Source organism: Homalodisca vitripennis, chromosome 1 (genome assembly GCF_021130785.1).
Source record: "Homalodisca vitripennis isolate AUS2020 chromosome 1, UT_GWSS_2.1, whole genome shotgun sequence".
NCBI lineage: Eukaryota > Metazoa > Arthropoda > Insecta > Hemiptera > Cicadellidae > Homalodisca > Homalodisca vitripennis.
The window spans coordinates 31948352-31967681 of record NC_060207.1 but is presented as its reverse complement, the minus strand read 5'-3'; the positions used below and the strand labels follow the sequence as shown (position 1 = coordinate 31967681).

Genomic DNA, 19330 nt, shown 5'->3' with positions numbered 1-19330 from the left:
AATAACGTAAAAGTTTTCTTTGCACATGTCAAATTTTGGTATGGTCCTAAAAGGGTTAATGTTTAGGGTATGAAACGTTTGGTAGCAAAACTTGTTTCAAAATTGTTTAATTTTAAACAAATACAGTGGCGAATGGAAGTTGCTCAGGAATCACTAAATAAATTCAATGACATTGCAGTTCATTGTATATAATTTCAAAAACATGTTATAACAGGTGACGAAACATGGTTTACCGGAGAGGCATTTTGGATTGCCAAGACCGATAAAGCTTGATAAGTGCATTTGAACATGAAGGTTATGCTCACTGTGTTCTTAGATTTTAATCCCTTAGTGCATCATTTATTTTTACCACAAAGTCAAACGTCAATAAGGAGTATTACCTGCTATTTTAATGCTGTTTGCAGTTGCTGAAGCAATCCAAAAAAAATCTGGATTTGTGGCAAAATAATTCATGGCTTTTGCACCATGAGAATGCACCTGCTCACACTTCATTGCTTCTTCGTGAATTATTTGTCAAAGACAGTACTGTAACGATACCCCAACCTCCAAATTCTCCAGTCATGGTTCTGTGTGATTTTTTTATTTCCAAAAAAGAGAACCTTAAAGGGCCATCGTTTTATAAGCATACTTGACATTGCCAGTGCATCACTGAAAGATCTTAAGGCTATCCCAAAGATTAAGCTTAAGAAGTCTTTCGAGGATTGAAAGAAACGCTGACACAAGCATAATATCTAATAGGGACTATTATGAAGATAACAACATTAATGTAGGTAAATAAATAAACATTGTGTAGGTTGAACTAACACATTATTCTATAGGTAGCTCAAAAAAGAAACTACAATTCCCTTCACTTTTTGAACACAACCCATAAATTTTAGAATAATATTCAACAATTTGATTTTAGTAATATTTGTTTGCTGAACTTGAGCACTAATATAAAATGCTTATTTTAGAGTAATGTACACACAATTGATTATAGTAATATTTGTTTGCTAAACTTGAGTACTAATATAAAATGCTTATTTTAGAATAATTAACACCAAAAAATTGATTGTAGTGATATTTTATTGTATGGAACTTAGTGGTATAATATGTGTTCATGTTTTTCTTAATTTAAATTATATTCCAATTTATAAATTGTATTTACTTATTTATTACCACATGCACATTTAGACTGTATAAATGAGACTATAATGATTAAAAATTAACAATTAATCATCATGATTGTGATTAAGACAGTTATACATTTGGTTAAATTAATTGCTGGAATTTATGTAGCTTGGAAAATAAAAAGTAATGGCAAATGTTGTGAAGACATAGTTAATAATGAATAGTTGGTTTAAAAACTGTGAGAGAATGTGTAAAAAATAAATCATTAATTAACTAGAAGAAACAAGATTCTGAGTTCCTCAGTTCTTTTTACTCAATTTTGATTCCAATCTTTCAAGTGTTAAAAAGAATTTTGTTGTACTGCTTACTTAGAATTCATTAAAACTGACACTGATATACGATTTGTTGAAACTTACTAACAACATTATCCATGCTAGAACACTACTGGATACACTGGGAAGTACTGGGGATTTACTTACTCTGACTGGAGTGGTATTGTACTGTTTGTAACTGAATGGTGCCGGGACAGGGGTGTTGGTGGGGGGTTTCAGAGCAGGAAGGTTTGCTTCTGCCTGCAGTGCTGCAGCAGATTCTACCATCCCATGGCTCAGCAGGTGTTGTTGTATCAGTTGGAACAGTTGCTTCTCATTGAATTGGATGTGTGTTTGTGCAATTACATTAGCCTGTATCAGAATAAGATAATTAATATTTTGAAACTACACTGTAGTAAAATTAATAAATTGTCATAGTATTTGTGCATGTTATTTAGTATTTAATGATTACACCTAGCTAACACAACATACTTAAAATACTCACCCGATGTATGTTTTGCAGAGAAACTTCAAGCTCATTTCCATTTGGCTTACTTTTACCAGAGACTCTCTCGAGAAGTTCTAACGCATATTTTTGGAAAATTACATGTTCTTGACGTTTATCTTGTAATATCGGATCCCTCATTAAGCCTGTGAACACAATGTATCAAACTTCAAATTTAAGTAAACACTATAATTTCTTTTTACAAAAAAAAAAAACACAAATATTAATAGACTCCCTCTTTTTTATCTTTTGACTGTTTGAGCATAACCCTTGCTTCTGAAAAGGACAATGATCACTGCACATGAAAGGAAATTGCATTTGGAATGTTATACAAATTACTGTTTTATAAAAAAAATTAGGTCTGGCAGAATTGTTTTTCACTGCGGCCGGCCCCAGATGGGGACAGCAGAAGACCTGCGCACACAGTACGGACGTCCCCAGATGGGGCCGCCTTCTTGCTCTACACACAAAGCCTTAGTGTGCTTCAGCCATTTGTTGTAAACTGTTGAATCTCTGCCGCATTTTAGGTTATTACCAACGCTTTATTGTGATCGGTTTCGTTCCCGTTTACCCGTTACGGTTCTTTTTGAATAGGAGCCCGTTGTAATCTTTGAGTGTTTAGTGTGTTCTTTCTGTGTATATCAACTGTGTTATTCTTTCTCTACATTATTTGTGTGTTTTTTTATAAAAATGGATCCTGCAGTGCCTCTAGTCAGACTAACTTTCACTCTAGCAATGAACAAAACTACGACAGTGATGGTTCTGTGGATTTCATACAAAGAGTTGTTGACGACTCTTCCTCATACAATTCATCTGCTTGTTCTGAAAGAATCAAAAATCAATGTGAGGAAAGACATCACTGTACCCAAGCTGAAGACATTTTTAGGTGTTTTATTGCACAAAGGCACAATAAAAATGAATCGAATCCAAGACTATTGGAAAACAGATTATTTATTCAATTTCAAGTGTTTTAGTAATTTTATGTTGCGGGACAGGTTCTTGTCCATTATGCGTTGATTGCATTTATGCAAAACAAACGACAATGCTCTTGACCCCGGTACTGCAAACTCCATAGAAAAAAATTCAGTTCGTTGTATGAGAACGACAAAATGAGAAGTGCAGGCAGTGCACGAAACATGGCAAACCAAATGTCAAAACTGCTTTCAATTGTGTAACATGCCCTGAAAAGCCTGGTCTGTGCATGGGTCAGTGCTTTGAAGCTTACCATGACTCTCTGCAGTAAAAGACTGAATAGGTGGAGGTGGTGTATATAGTATATATAATATTTATAACTAATAAGAATAGTGATAAGGGTATAATATGCGGCAGCCCGAAATTGGGGCCGAGCTTGTAACGTCAATGGTCAAAGAAAAACACATGGAAATATCATTTGGACAATCATCCTGGACTTTCAATGAATCAAGTAAGTGATATCAGCAGCAGAGCGCTCGTAACAACAACTTTCGACAGTACGGGACTAGCACAATATGTGGCCGGCCCCAGTAGGGGCCAAAACTTGTGACGTCACAGTTCCAGGAAACTCGGCCAGAAACGTAATTTAGACCTTCAATCCTGCCTTTCCACCATACAAGGTAAGTTTTTTCTACATAAAATTTTTTCAGCATCCGGTAACCCTAATTATGCTTTTTGCCGCAGCGAATGTGTTAAGTCAATATTTTAAAGTACCAATTACAAGTTGACTTTATTAATTTTTACCTCAATACAGTGGTTTTTTACCATTACAATCAACCAAATACTTGTCCCAGGCATGTATTAGACATGTATTACAGGCCACAATATAAATCTGTTTCACACCATACAGGGAACTTTGTCAAAGCTGTGTGATGGATGCCTTAATTTTCCCCCAAATGCAAAGTGAATCGGTGAATACTTATGTTCTAAGTAACTTTTTTAAGGTTTTGAGTTAATGATGGAAAATTGTTCTTGAAATGTAAGTACATCAATTATTGAAAAACATTCTAAGTTAAGTAGCTTACCCTTACTATAATGCCTAGAGAAATCTCTGGTGCAAATTAAAACATTCTGAGTCACTAACTTAGAATCTTTTGATTTAACCAAGCTTCATTTGGCTGCATAGCGAACAGCTGATTTTAAACAGCAGTTTTGTTTATGAATAACTCATGGCAGCCCCCATGGATGTAACAAACTTTCATATTTATTCCGATAATTGTGGGAGCCAAAATAAAAATCACTGTCTCAATAATTGTTTTTGGCACTTCAGGTAGATTAAAAAAATCAAATAACACTACCTTGTCCGAGGACATTTCTTCCTTCCTTGTGACAAGGACTTGAGCACTATCAAAAGGGCTTTAACCCATTGGCTTATACATATTTTTACTATCAGCTCAACTGGAGTTATCCTATTAAAAATGCTAAAAACGTAAGAGTTTTATTATATGTTTATAAAAAATTTATTTTTCAAGTTATTTGGTTATATTTGATATCTTTTTGGATTAACATGAAATGGGCTTTAATAATAAATAGATAGTGATATATTTGATCATAATTTAACCCTAGAACTGGCGGTCATTTCATCCTGTAGTGTCGGGCTGTTTTGGAGCTTCGCACAAGGTTTTTTTTAAAAAAATTATTAAAAATATAAAATAAAAGCAATATAAATAAGAGTATATATTTTTGTGTTCAGAATTAAACGTAGAATTGCACTATATTGTAAAATTAACCATCACAAATTTTCTAATAAACACTTTTTTTAATAAAATATTAAATTTACGAAAAATATTTCTTAAATTTGGGGGGGACCATACCTAGCAAATGAAGTTATAGTGAGAAATATTTATAAGTGAGATAGCCATTCTGTGTCAAATTTTATCTAGTTTCAGAAAAACATAAACATTATACACATTTATGAAAGCATCATAAAGCTATAGAACAAAAAGCAGCGATGCATATAAATTCTGAAAATTGGGTGTACACGTAAGACTTTGGTAAAACAAGTTTTGCTAATACATTTATCTATGAATACATGTTATTTTGCATATTTTATTACTTAGAATAAAATAGAATATACAGTAGTAATGAAATAATTACCATAAATTATTTTTTGAAAAGTAAAAAAAGTTAAATTTTGCCATTATTCAAAAACTTTGCAAAAAATTTTCATTCAGCAAAATATAAAATAGTTTCTAAAGCTTGTACTATATCAAAATTTATAAATTTATGGTTTATAAGTAATAGGAAATATTATGTAGTTAGAAAACTATAAATATAACTAAAGATATTGAAAAAATATAGAATAACCCAAACAGTTATTATATATAACCAAAGAAATTACAGGAAATATATATTTTATTGTGAAAACTATCTATTTACCAAAAATAAATAGCTACTTCAGAGCTAAAAGAGTGCTATAAATAACGTTTAGTAAGTGAAAACAATAACAAACTATGTGAAATGAATTTTAGCCAAGTCATTTTGCCATAGCCTACACAAAGCCGGTAATTTCTCAAACATATTTCAGTAAATAGAAATTGATTTATTCTAAAATATATATGTTTACACTACTACGACATCAAACAACACACTACACATTAAATACGACACTAAAACACGCGTAAAACTATTAAAACTTACAAATACCCACAGCTCGGCACGAAAGTGATACAGAACGGCAGCGGCAATATGGCGGTCACAACAAACGACGTCGCGTTTTCTTTTACGTTCAAAATAACAAGCTTGCTACGTCATAACCATAATACAAAGAGGAATAAAACTCATCTGTTCCTTAGCATTTTTCTTCCCGAATCTAATGGTGCATGAATTATATCGATACGTTACCGGAGTATATTATAAAAAGTAATTATACGAGGGAATGTTTGATCGACAAAATTTTGACGGTTAACACCACAAAAGCGGCATTAACCGACATAATTATGTCGATTAACAGTTCTAGGGTTAAAAATAATAATGCTGTACAAACTAAAAAAGTTTTGGACTTTTTTAAATAAAAAAAAATTTTAATCAAATAATATAAAATAAAATACCCCATTGTTGCTTTTATTTTATTTGAAATGTATTTCTCTACCTAGCAATACTAGAATATGTGTGTGTGTGTGTGTATATATATATATATATATATATATATATATATATATATATATATGCATAGTTTTTCAGAATAAATGTTTTTTCAAAATACTGAAAATTCCAAGAATTTTGATTTTTTTCTTTTGTAGTACACACTAATACTCTTATAGTAATTTATTATTAATGTAAATTTCAATTAATTGTAGTATTGCAGTTTTTCTTATGTGTTACAACAATATTAGTCTATTATGTTATGAACTCCACATTATAGGGTTATCTTTATGTTTATAAAAGGGTTTTAGTTTACGATTTATTATTCTAATATTAGTCTAATTTATACTAACATTTGGTTGAAAAAGGAGTTTAACAAAATTATTTAGATGGCTCTGTACTTGTCACGGAACGGTTCCGTGATATAAATTTTGAGCCCAGACTAGCTGTCACGGAACCGTTCCGTAATACAAGGCCAATGGGTTAAATAAACATGACAGACTAGTTATTAAGAACCTTCATGAACTAACAAGAATAATAATAACTTCAAGCCTTATAAGGGTGTTTATTTTGAAATATTGTTGAAAAATATCCAATCACATTCTAAATTTCAAGCAATGGTGGCAGGCGTATTATAAGAAAAATTGTGTTTTCTAAGTAACTACATAGAATCAAGGTCCAAAAAGCGGCAAAATGTACTTTGGAATGAGCTCTTATAAGCTCATCATTTATGAAGCTCTTGTGATAGGCGCCATAATGTCTCAGAACTTTATTGAATCATTGGCCACACATACATACAATCTCTTGTATTTGGCGAACCCTACTCCTGTTTATCCAACTCAAGCCTTTGAGTCAAGAAAAGTGCTATTAAAGCTCAAAAACTTAATGACAAAAACCTCTCATGAACTACATCCCTCAGGAGTACATAGAATTTTACCAAGAAGTATTAAAATGTCCAACAGAAGATGCTATATAATATAGTAAAGGTAAAGAATGTCTCATTCACCAGGTGAGAATAGTGACACAGAACAATTTGTCATTATAATCAATTCTTGTAGTAAACCATTTTTATTCTTTAGATATTTAAAAACTGATTTAGGAGATAAAATAACATCTATTTATTTTAAGTGAAATAAATGTTTCTATGTGTACATGTAGTTTCTGTTCCTTAAGACCGAAAGCAAACTCAAAATGTTCTACATGTTAAAAAAAACCCCTCCCCTACTTTAAATTTTTTTAAAACTACACATCATACATAAATCAGCGGGTTAAAGATAAATTTTACTAGAAAGATAAAAGATATGATAAAAACAATTAATTAACAAATTTTTATGGTTTGTTTTTAGTTTTCCTAAATTTGACAATAAGTGGCATACATGAAATGTTTTAGTATTCCTTGATTTAGTGGTAATAATGGGCATAATTTTAAAATAATAATTTTTTCAGGCCTCACCTTAAAACCATATGAAAGAATTAACCATATGTTGTAATGATTATAAATAGAAATAAATACGCATGTAAACGTATTTATGACTATAACTGTTGCTCATTAAAAAAGTTTACAAGGCATAAATTGTGTTCTTTGCCCTCCTGATAAAGTGTTTACATACTTCCATTACTTCTTGTTTAGAGCAACAAATTGTTTATTCGTCCCAAAATGCCCTTATAATTACTAACAATTACAATCTGACCCAAATAGAAATAAGGATGGCTCGTCAAATCTAATAGTAATATCAGATTCAACAATATTCATTCTTTACCTACACAACGGTTGTTTTCATTTCAAAGATATAGAACTTAATGCCCACAACATGGATCTGATGATTCGTTTTTATCAGTTTATAATCAATTTAAAGTTTCTTATAAATTATTTAAGCTCAAAAAACGTTTTAACACTTCAAAAGTTGGCATACATAAATGTACAGTATATGTTTGTATAGTGCTTGCCATTTTATATTTTTTAAAAACATCATTGTTAATAGATTAAATAGGGCTATCATTGTTGTTGAATGCACATCAGAAACTTACTTTGGAGCTGACCATTACTGAATAAAGGCAACTTGCTGATAATCTGCCTGACAGTCTCACTGCGAGCCAGCCCGACCAGAGCACGGCAAGCCAAGCCCCTGATAGAGTCTGCATCTGTGATAGGAGTCTTCACCATCATTAATGTCAACAGAACCTACAAGGCATATTAAACATTGTTATTATTACATTTATTACTCTTTACTAATATACAAAATCCTTAAAATAATGTTATTCAAACTTAAGTATTACATTCACAGATAAATGAATTTTTTTTTTTTTTTTTTTTTTTTTAATATACTGTCTTTTGTTAAGAAACTTAAATAATGCGAAATATTTTTGCACTTTATTATATTCTAACTATACACACATACATGAAAAACTAAAAAGTATTTGGTTGCATATTAATTAAATCTTTAAAATGAGACATATCCTGTAAGTCCCTGACGAAAAATAAGGCTGTAAATGTCTTTGAGGTTTAACATACTTCTTACATGGCAAAACCCAAGGATAGCTGGTTCTTAACATGCCAAGAGTTTGGTGATGAAATCTTTCTCGATATCTTGATAAACGATACATTTTTGACATTCACATTTTTGTCCATTAAACTGGGTTTTATAGCTGTATTTAAATAATGAAAGCTACACACCAGATCACCAAATAATTATGTTATTTTTACATTATAAATGTTAGGTTACATGTGTTCTTATGTCTCATATTAAAATACTACATGATGGTACTCAGGTTGTTTACAAATTATGTGATTTTCTTGTTTTATAGTGGTTACCTTTAAGGCAAATGTAACAATCTTTGCTAATGTTCAGCCAAATCCCATAGAGTACCTTGCACCATTATCAACTTGATGTTGGCTTAATAGAAAGGAAGCTTCATACAAAAATTTCAAGTTTATAGGTTAGGTTGTTTTCAACATATCGTGCTGACAGACAGAAGGCAAAAATAAAAATGTTCCAGTCTCTTGAATGATTAGGCTTTGCTAATGCTTATAATAAAATATTTAACAATTTACAAATTAGCTTAAATAATAATGTTCTCTGTGTGTGGAGTACAATAGATCTTGCATTACCATAATGCCATTGTTGGAGCGAACACAGTCCCACATTTTCTCAATGACTTCTTCGCTGCTGCGGATATTTTGAGTTCGTTTTTTCACTGATCCAGTTGAAGAAAACTTGCCAATCATTCCTCCAACCTATACAATTAACAGTAATGTATGAGTTGCATATAAATAACAATATTATTTATATTAAAACAACCTCATTTTTCATACAAGAAGCATTGACAAAGTCATGTATACACCAAAAAAATTGAGTCAAAACAATGTTATAATACAATATTTTATAACATTAAAATAATAAAACCCACTCCAATTTCAAAAGTACTGCTTTACTAAACAGAAGATTAAAAATAATAAAAAATAAAGTACAAGACCAAACAATCTAACATTAATAGAAAAATAACAATTAATTATCTTCCATGACTTTTTTGACTATTATTTACTATTTCTACGAACTCATTTAGGAAGTTAAGAAGAAAGTACATATATGCAATGTCACATACTTATAAGTAAATGTCATAATAAAATCTCACACAAAAAGCGTCTTTATAATACGCTTTCATCATACAATCTTGTAAAAACTTTCAGCGAAGAAATGTAAAAATATATGAATATAGAGAAACTCTAGAATTACTGTTGCTATAAAAACAGGATATCAATAATCATAGATACTGTCATTTACATGAATTTCAGGGCAATTTGTAATATCATTTAACTCTACAAAAATTATAAATGAAAACACCATTGAGTATTAAATTTGACTTCTAACAAATATTAATAAATTTTTTGTTGTTGATAGTATAACTCATTACACTTAACACTCAGCAGCCAGAGTTGTTTACAGCAGTAGGAAGTTGGCCACACTGCAGCGGCCCATACACAGTTTACTTGTGGTAATTTTAACTGCACTATTTTAACACATTATATATTTTTATGTAATACTATATACATTTATTTATTTAGATAAGTACTGAACTAAAATAAAATAAATCTAGAATAAGATTCAGCTTGTTCGTTGAAGGATTCACACAACCCGGAATTATACACTAATATTCGAGAACAAACATGAACTAATTCATCGTCAAACAAATCCTTGTTGTCACCACGATCTACGTCACTACAACTTTCTAATAACAATCTGTCAAGTTATGAAGAACACAGGTTTATCACCCAATGTAAACAACAAATGAGACCAACCATCTTTTATTACAAACAAAACTGAAAGTGAAGATCATATTAATAACAGCTGATAACATTCCAGCTGATATTATTTGTAGGCTACTACTGTGAAAACAATACAGTACCAAATGTAACTGTGAGTGTATCTGATCGCTTTCTAATGTAAATAACACAATATAAACAGTAATTGCTTAACCCTTTTAGGACCAACTAACGATATATCGTTAGTTTGTCTTTTAGGCTAAAAATACCAACTAACGATTTATCAGTAGTTTGGTTTTATGGGTATAAGAAAATAATTAATAACTTTGATTCAACCAAATTTTGACTCCACATCTATTGATAGTTTCTACATTCACAATCGTCTTTGAATTTAGTAAAATTTTAATCCACGGAGGAGTGGGAAATGATAAATTGCGCAATTGGTAGCGCTAGCTCTCAGCCGCGACCAACACGCGATCGCGATCGCCAGCGCCAGCTGACTGACGCGGCCTGCCGAGTTTGTTTACGTTTTGTTCATTGTGTTTAGACGATTATCGTGCTTCAAAATGACTAAAAGACATTTGAACGAAGATAGTATTGAAGATTTATTACAGTCTGAATTACAGAATTACATTCAAATTCTAGAAAAAAGTTGTATTCAACGTTTTTGGACGAATGGTTCTAAATTCGTATATTCTGTATAAAATAAATTGTTTAGGTAAGCCTATGACTAGATATCAGTTTGTTGTGTCAATTATTAGAGACATAACTGAGGAATGGCTATGGATGAAGACTCCCAGTGGTACTGGTGGTGGCAGTGATGCTCCAGACAACCAGCCGGCTGCCAGCTCTTCTACTCAAACTTATGGAATATTCAAGTTACCAGGGAAACAAGAAAAATGTTGTGCTGTATGCAGTAAAATTAGTCTTCAAAGTGGTGGTAAAATGAAGAGATCCAGAACTGCCTGTGTCAAATGTAATAAAGCCTTACATGGAGTGTGCCTCACCAAACATGTTTGTTAGACTTGTCAGCAGTTCTGTAACATTTCTTCTGTGTGCAAAATAATTTATTTTTAGTTTTTTAGTATGAGTAAGTTTTAGAATAGTTCTCATGAACTTTCAAACTTAATAAGACCATGAAATAACTGAGTTAGAGACAAAATATTGTTTCATTACTGCTTAATTGGCCTGTTTTCTGTCATTAAGTTATCTTTTTCTGCTTCTATCGATTTTCTAATTTTTACCATTATTATTATTTTTCCTCGTATCTCAGCCATTTATTGAAGAAAAGTATTGAAATAAGTTGCAATCTCCTAAGCAATAACTTGTAAATACATGTATCTATATGTGTGGACTGTTCTATTTTTTTTAGATTACACAAAATTCGTGTAAACAAAAAAAAATTTTTTTTCAAAAATCTTTTTTTATTTATAGGTGTTAACAAACCTTTTTTGATTTGCACAAAGTAAAACCTATTTTCTTATTGTTAGTCACTTCACGCAGAAAAAATTTTTGAAAAAATTATTGAAATATTTCCACTACTTTAGAATATATAATTTTTCCCCCAAACTCTTACACTTTTTAAAAATACAAGGCGGTCTTTTAGGCATAGAAAATCTGAAAACGCGCGGTCCTAAAAGGGTTAACAGTAACTAGATAACAGGCGTAACGCATGTTCTTCAGCTTTTGGTCAACTGAACGGTCATATGTGTAGCGTGCGTCTTTCGCTCACAATGGGTTAACATCTAAATCTAGTCAGTTAAAACTAATATTATTAATATATAAAACCGATCATCATTGTTTTACTACCCTACTTGGTTACACAGATGTTGTACTAACCCGATGAATGGGCGCACAGACACAAGTGATAAGCACACTAAGTGCAGCCCGCTGGACATCTGGATCTTGCACAATCTCCCCCTCAGCTGCACCCAGGATAACATTCAGGCCCACCGTCATCGCTTCATCTGGCAAATCCACTCTCTCACACAAGTGCAGTTGTACACGAGGCATCACAGCACATATGCACAACACTTCCAGCGCGCTGCGTACAGTCTCCGCTCTACAACAAACAATTGTGAGAACAACAAAACAATTTTAAGTTCTCACTTACCATAACAAATTGTAGCAGGCAGTTCCACTTCTATTACAAAATCTATTTGTTCACACTTCATTTTTTATTTATTTTTCATACAAATTTAATTAAAAATATTATAAATAATATTAAAACTATAATATTATTTAAGGCTTTTAAAGCCATGTCTAAGCTTTTTAGTTACTACAGAAAAATAAAAACATACTTTGTTTTAAGATAATTATGAAAATTTACAATAAACTATGTATCATTTATTTATTGATTGATTATACAAATTATAATTGTTTTAAATACAATTTATGTTCTAAAAATAATATTTTATAGGTGCTATTTACTATTAAGATATCATATATTACACAACCAAACAAATAAAAGCATTCTTGAGTATAAACATTTTTATATCATTTGCAGGAATAACAATTTAGAACTATGCCACATCTCATGGACAGTCAAAATAGTCCTGAAGAAAACCACTTAGATAGCAATACAATGCAAATAAATGACTACTAAGCTAACAAGAGACTTGACAGACAGATTTTGGCCACTCAAGCGAGAGGTGAGCTGACCACGACTGGCTGCTAATAATAGTATGTCCAGGAGAGAGTTTACTGTAAAAAAAAATATTATCAACAATGTTATCATGAGATATTCAAAACAACCTGTGTAAGCCTTAATTTACCTGCCAGAATAGTTCCACTCATAGGCAAAAGCAATGACTTGAAGAAGTAACGTTATACCGCCCAGACGCATCAGTTCGTCTACAGGGGTCCACTGAGCTCTGAACGACATCAGCTCCAATAAGGTGTTTATTTGCTCCTGAACATCTTCAGGGCTACTTTTGAAAGCCTGCAAAATACATTATTCTGTACTGTCTTTACCATTTCAATACACTTTTTATTACAAACATGTATATATATATATATATATATATATATATATATATTTCACTATACAATTATTACTTTTCAAACAAAAAGGGCCTGGCCAGTGTTTTAATCATTATATTTCTCCTAAAATACCCTCATTATTACAGTTTCTTTCTATACAATAGAAAACAAGATGTCTCTTTTATTACCAAGTACGGGTCCAAATTAAATTAGAATACAAAACTAGCAATGTTATCAACCGTTTCTTCGACATTCACCATAAACTTTTGTTGTCATATATCTTTTGTCACAAACATCTAAAAGTACGACTTATTACAAAATTTCAAAAAAATTATGTAACAATTATAACAATTTAAGTGATAATAAAAATCAATATGAATAACCTTTACCACAATATCTAAACGCAAAAATATTAAGATAATGTCCTTTACAAGTCACTTAAACAAGGATACTCATCACATCTTTCTTTGTATATACATAAGCTAATTTGTACTTAACATATATTAAAATTAAGTCATAGTTTGATATTTGTAATTCACTGTTCGTTATTTCTCTGTTTTCTTTATTTGTTACTTTCCACATTTGTTAAATAATTTTATTTGCTGCAGTTTATGTTACCTGTAGTTTATATTCAATATTGTGACATGGTACGGGTTTGTTATTGTATTCGTTATTATTTATTTGTTAATTTTTACATTTACTACATAATCTTATTTGTTGTATTTTAAGTAGCCCTTAATTGTAAGTGTGTATTTAATATTTTGACAATGAACTTGTTTGCTATTATTAATGTATTCGTATCAAATGTTGATGTGCAAAAGAAATTACTATGATCATGACTACCAAGATTCAGTTATCCAATTATTTACAAATTCTAAATAATTCATCTAAAAAGTTGACTTGTTAATAGTACTTTTTTAACTAACTCTTTCATGTCAATTGTCATTACACAAGTTAAATGGATACAATGCAGAACAGCATTTGCTAAAAGTTTTCAGGATTACCAATGTATAATTTTTATAATTAGATATTTGTTCACACTTTTTTATTGTAAATATGTAATTGTAAAATGTCAGAAAAATGAAAAAATACAAATACCAATCCTTAGATACGATTTTTTTTATTAAGATTACTAATTGCATAATGCAATTCATTCAATAAATAATTATTGTGAAGCAGTAACAACAGTATAACACTGATGCACCAAATACAAGCCCAAAAAAAAACTATGACTAACCTAGGTGACCTTAGTTAACGAATTCATATATATATAAAAATACAGTTTAATATAAATTGTGTTTCTTATAATTTAATTAGCCCTTTGAGTGCTGTGGCATTGCGAATTTCATCAGTGTAAAAAATGCATTAAATACCAATATTACCTATATTAACGATTTGTATTTTGATAATATTTTACTATGTCATTCAGGTCATTTAACCGTATTTAATAGGTTAAAAATATCAATATATAAGAGTTTTGTTCCTCTTTGACGGTGAATTATATTTTCTTTTGATGTCTCATATAGTGATCAAACGTAGCATGGTTGTTATACTTACCGTTATTGCATGTTTTAATGCAAACAAATAATAAAAAGTATATTATTGTTACTGTAACACTTAAAGTCATAATCAACTTGATGATGAAAAGTTTAGTTCATGAAGCTATTGTGGAGAAGCTAGGCAACCACAAATTTTGTGCCAGATTAAGATCTCAGATTTGGAATGAAAAATTTGTCACAATTTGACTGGGATTATGCTAAAAAATTACCTAAGAATTTGGCATAAAATTTGTTTACATAATACAAATTTTTCCTTTCACTTTGTAAATTTTTTATTTCGAAACAAAAAAACTCGGTTACTTTCTGGACAGCATACAGCTAGTAATAATTAGACATACATTATTTTAACTAAGAGTAATATAGGAGGAAATGTTTTACCTTGTAGCTGGGTAGGGTGGCGGGTATCTTCATGTGCGATGTCTCGCTAGCATTCTCTCTCATGTGGACTCGCCGGACATACTCAGCCTTGATATGCAGGTGAGCCTCCAGATAGCGCTTGAGTGCGACACAGACATGTCTCACTATTTGTCGTGCTGAACACTCCTCGTCCTCATTGAGAGCTGCATCGTCCTCGACCGCTAGTATTGGCAGCGTACTCATCTGGTACAAACATCACATTTACTGCTATTCTTCACAAAAACGTATTTTCATAACTAAATATTATCAATAAATGCAGTATATTTAATGATAAGCATATCAAGTTGCCCTTTATTTACGTCAGTTGATCTAATTAAGATAAATAAATGGTAAATGATGTAAAAATGATGATTTGACGACTGGCTGTGAACATGGTTATAATACTATCTACCAGACTGCAACACACACACCCGACAATAGTACTTGTGGTAAGGAAATCAACAATAGAAAAAAGTGAAGGTCCTTTAGAATGCAAAAATAACCAATAACCAACCACCTGTATGTCAGAATACATGTTTACCCAAAAGTAGCTTTCAGAGCTAACTGTCTGCTTGTTTCTGGTATCAGGTGATGTCTGGACTTTTGGCATTTTCATCAATTTGTTTTTTACCATACTGTACAGGGGGATAACCAAAAGTTCCCAGAATAGCTCTGCTGTGGGCGGAACTTACGCAGTACAAACTTCTGCTGCTAGGTGTCGGTAGCGCAACTCAGCGCCATTTCATTAACGTCTGGATCATTGACCTGGCTTGTTCTGTTCTTCTGTAGCAATAGTTTTTTTTGTTGTTGTTTTGCGCTATTTTCCTTTCTTATTTGTTTCATTGGGTTTTGATATTTATACAAACTAACTTAGTAAAATTACTAAAAAATCTATTTTTGTATTACAGTTTTGAAACCATTGGAGATAGAGACAAACTTTAAATGTAGAAAATGTTTATTTTTTAAAGACCTTTCTAATTATGATCAACAATTATACCTAGGTTGCTATTTGATTTTTTTTTTTAGATTAGGGCTGTTAAGTATTTCAAAATTCTATGTATTTTTAAAATGTGTAAATTTTGGGATAGGGTGGCATTTGATGATATTTTTTGATAAGCCGTCTCATCATTAGTTTTGAATAAAAATATCGTCTCTCTACATTTGTGCAGGTAGTTGCAATAAATTTACCCACAAACCCCTGATTTTTTAACGTTTTGGTGTACCCTGTACATAAGCAGCAAGATTCAAACTTTTTGCATCAAAACAATCATTTGATGATATTTTTTGATAAGCCGTCTCATCATTAGTTTTGAATAAAAATATCGTCTCTCTACATTAGAAATACCTTTAAAATGAGGTATATCTCAACATTTGAAAATATACCTTTACATACCTTTACATTTGAAAATTTTCCAAAAAACCACCCCTACCCCCAAAAACTACCCTTTTGGGGAGTTTTAGAGATTTCAAAATAATTTCTCCAAATTATTTGGGGTGGAAATAGGGGGGTTTAAGTTGTTACGAATAATCTACCTCCTTTGGTTTGGCCGCTATACATACTGTACAGGTGGTCTGCCTCACCCTGTATATACAACTATTTGGATGGAAAAGGGAAGTTTTTTTTCAGTCAGGTTCAGACATGAGAAGTTGTACAGTAATTTTTTGTGTCAAGCACAAGTTTGTTCAGAATACATCACTCATGGAACAACTAGAATTCACTGCATAATTTGGTATGGTCATTTCATTGGCTACTTTACCTATCCTTTGCCGCATCCTCTTAAATTCATTGCAAATTATTAATTTAACCCTTTTACTGCCGGCCATTTTTTTATCGTACCAGTCAAAATTGCCAAGGGGGAAAATCACTGTTGTGCATTCATTTACAAAAAATGCTGTATCTTTTTTATTTTTCATTAGATTTGCATGAATTTTTACTTTATTTACTCGTATTTAAATGCTGTTTTTTAAATAATAAAAAGAAATTTTAATTTGAAACAAACTCATTATTTAATTTTAAAAATTATGTAAATAAAAAAATAAAAATTGTGTTTGGCATCTGATAATTTATTTTTAAAATTATACTAAAATTTTGAGCATGATATCATTATAAACTAGAGCAATTGCTTAGAACATATACCAAATTTGAAGGTGCTACCTTGAAACATAGCTGCACTATGAGGATTTTCCCAAAACTGGTAGGCCTCCTCTAGGCCTACCAGTGGAAGGTAAACTTATCTGTGCCACATCCCCCTCACTATCTAATAACTCCTCATTATCTGATGGTAAGATAAAGTCAGGATCGTCATCAGTGTCATCCACATCACTTTGATTGTCATCAATAGCCCTAACACTAATATCAGAATCGTTCTCGGCATCTGAATCTGACAAATTCTGAAGGAAATCAGTTCGTCTTGCACTTGTACACCACCATCGATTAGACTGTTAATTATTGTTCCCTCACTCACAGGAGAGTTAGATGTAACTCTTTTACTCATTTTATCCTTGATCAACAAAAGTAACACTTCAAAAAACTTTCGATAACATTGTAAACAACAACAATGAACGAAGATTTCAGTAATCTAACCCGATCATCTGGTTTTGACAGCTGTCTAGGTAGTTCGTCAATTCTAGTCAAAGACGACGAAAATAGAAATCCAAAGTTCTTCAAATGGCTTCTTTCATTATCCTTTCCTCCTAAACAACCAAAATACCGAATATTTCGGCATTTGAACATAACAGTAGCCAGTAACAATAAAAAAAACAGACGTCCGACATATCGGACGTTGGCGTTTTCGGCAAAAATGCCGACGTCCGATATGTCGGACGTCGGCAGTAAAAGGGTTAAGTTAGTATTATTTCCGATGTACGGAGCAGACTCGTTTTGACTAATAAACTTCAAAAGGATTACATCCTTACCTCAACTAATACTGTGTTAAATTTATAAAAACAATAGTAAAAAATATAAAATTATAAACAAATAAAAATTGTATTTTTCAAAATAAAAACAAATAAAACTTATTTGTAACTTACCAAAATAATAAATCTGATTGTTCTATATGGAAATATAGATGTACCACATAGTAACTAACAAATAAAAATATAACTCTAAAATAAGTATTGAGATGAAGAACTGACATGGTAGATTAACTATACAAACTTATTATTATTAATATAAACACAATTTTTGTATTATTGAATTATATTCAAAGCGCAAATAGAATAAAAACTGTTTAATTTTATATAACTTTACTTTTCTAACTTGATATGGGTCAAATTAAAACTAAAATGTGTTTACACATAAATTTGATAATAAAGATCAATAATTTTAAGATTCTTGTAGATTACACACTGGTTTTTTATAAGATATGGCAATGAGACAAACAGTCTAATAAAATGGACAAATGACTTAAATGAAACTGTACCAATTATGACCAAGAACCAAATTGTACATAAAACTAAAAACAATGACGAGTTACAACCTATAGACAGAATTGATTCCAAACTAGTGATAACAAAAAAACAGGTATAATTGGTCAGAACTGTTTCCACATAAAAATAAATTATAAGTTCTGTATCATAAATAATAATCTATATTTTACTTCAATAATACGGGTATTTCATCCAATATTCCAGACACAGTATAACTCATTTAACTATACAGAAATTATTCCTTTATTGTGTTGAACAAGAAAATATGTAATAATGTTTGCTTTACTACAATAATAAAGATTTGCTATCTACAACTGTTTAAAATGTTTGCAATGGTCAAAATTATTGTGCTTTTTAAAATGATGATGCAATTTCAATAAGAAATTAAAAATACCCATCAATTTTCTTTTCAAAAAACATGTTTGGAATGATTAATGGTATACATGAGCATATTTTCAACATCTAAAATGCAGTCAGATAATATTCTGGGAATATTAGAAAACCATTGTTGCATGACCCACGCCGGTAGGTCACTCCATCTATAAAAGAAAACTTGTGACCCACCATCTCAGTGATAGTCACACCGTTGAGAACTTGTTTAAATGGTTATGTATGCCAATGGCAGTGTAGATTCTGCCATTTAATGTTTTTCAACTGTGAGATCAACATTTAGAGGGTGAGTGTGTAATTTATACTAATTTTTGTTAGACAAGTTATTTTA

The 19330-nt window shown here is 31.1% G+C and overlaps 1 protein-coding gene across 1 annotated transcript in view; it reads right to left on the bottom strand.

Annotated features, from left to right (window-relative positions):
• LOC124359365 (protein mahjong) overlaps positions 1-19330 on the bottom strand; it is a 68122-nt gene that overhangs the window by 31831 nt on the left and 16961 nt on the right. Inside the window, exons 12-18 of the mRNA XM_046812057.1 lie at positions 15163-15384; positions 13018-13184; positions 12083-12305; positions 9092-9217; positions 8011-8164; positions 1927-2072; positions 1590-1793 (exon numbers count right to left, since the gene is read on the bottom strand). Of these exons, the coding sequence (XP_046668013.1) occupies positions 1590-1793; positions 1927-2072; positions 8011-8164; positions 9092-9217; positions 12083-12305; positions 13018-13184; positions 15163-15384 (1242 nt within the window). The remainder of the gene's footprint in view (positions 1-1589; positions 1794-1926; positions 2073-8010; positions 8165-9091; positions 9218-12082; positions 12306-13017; positions 13185-15162; positions 15385-19330) is intronic.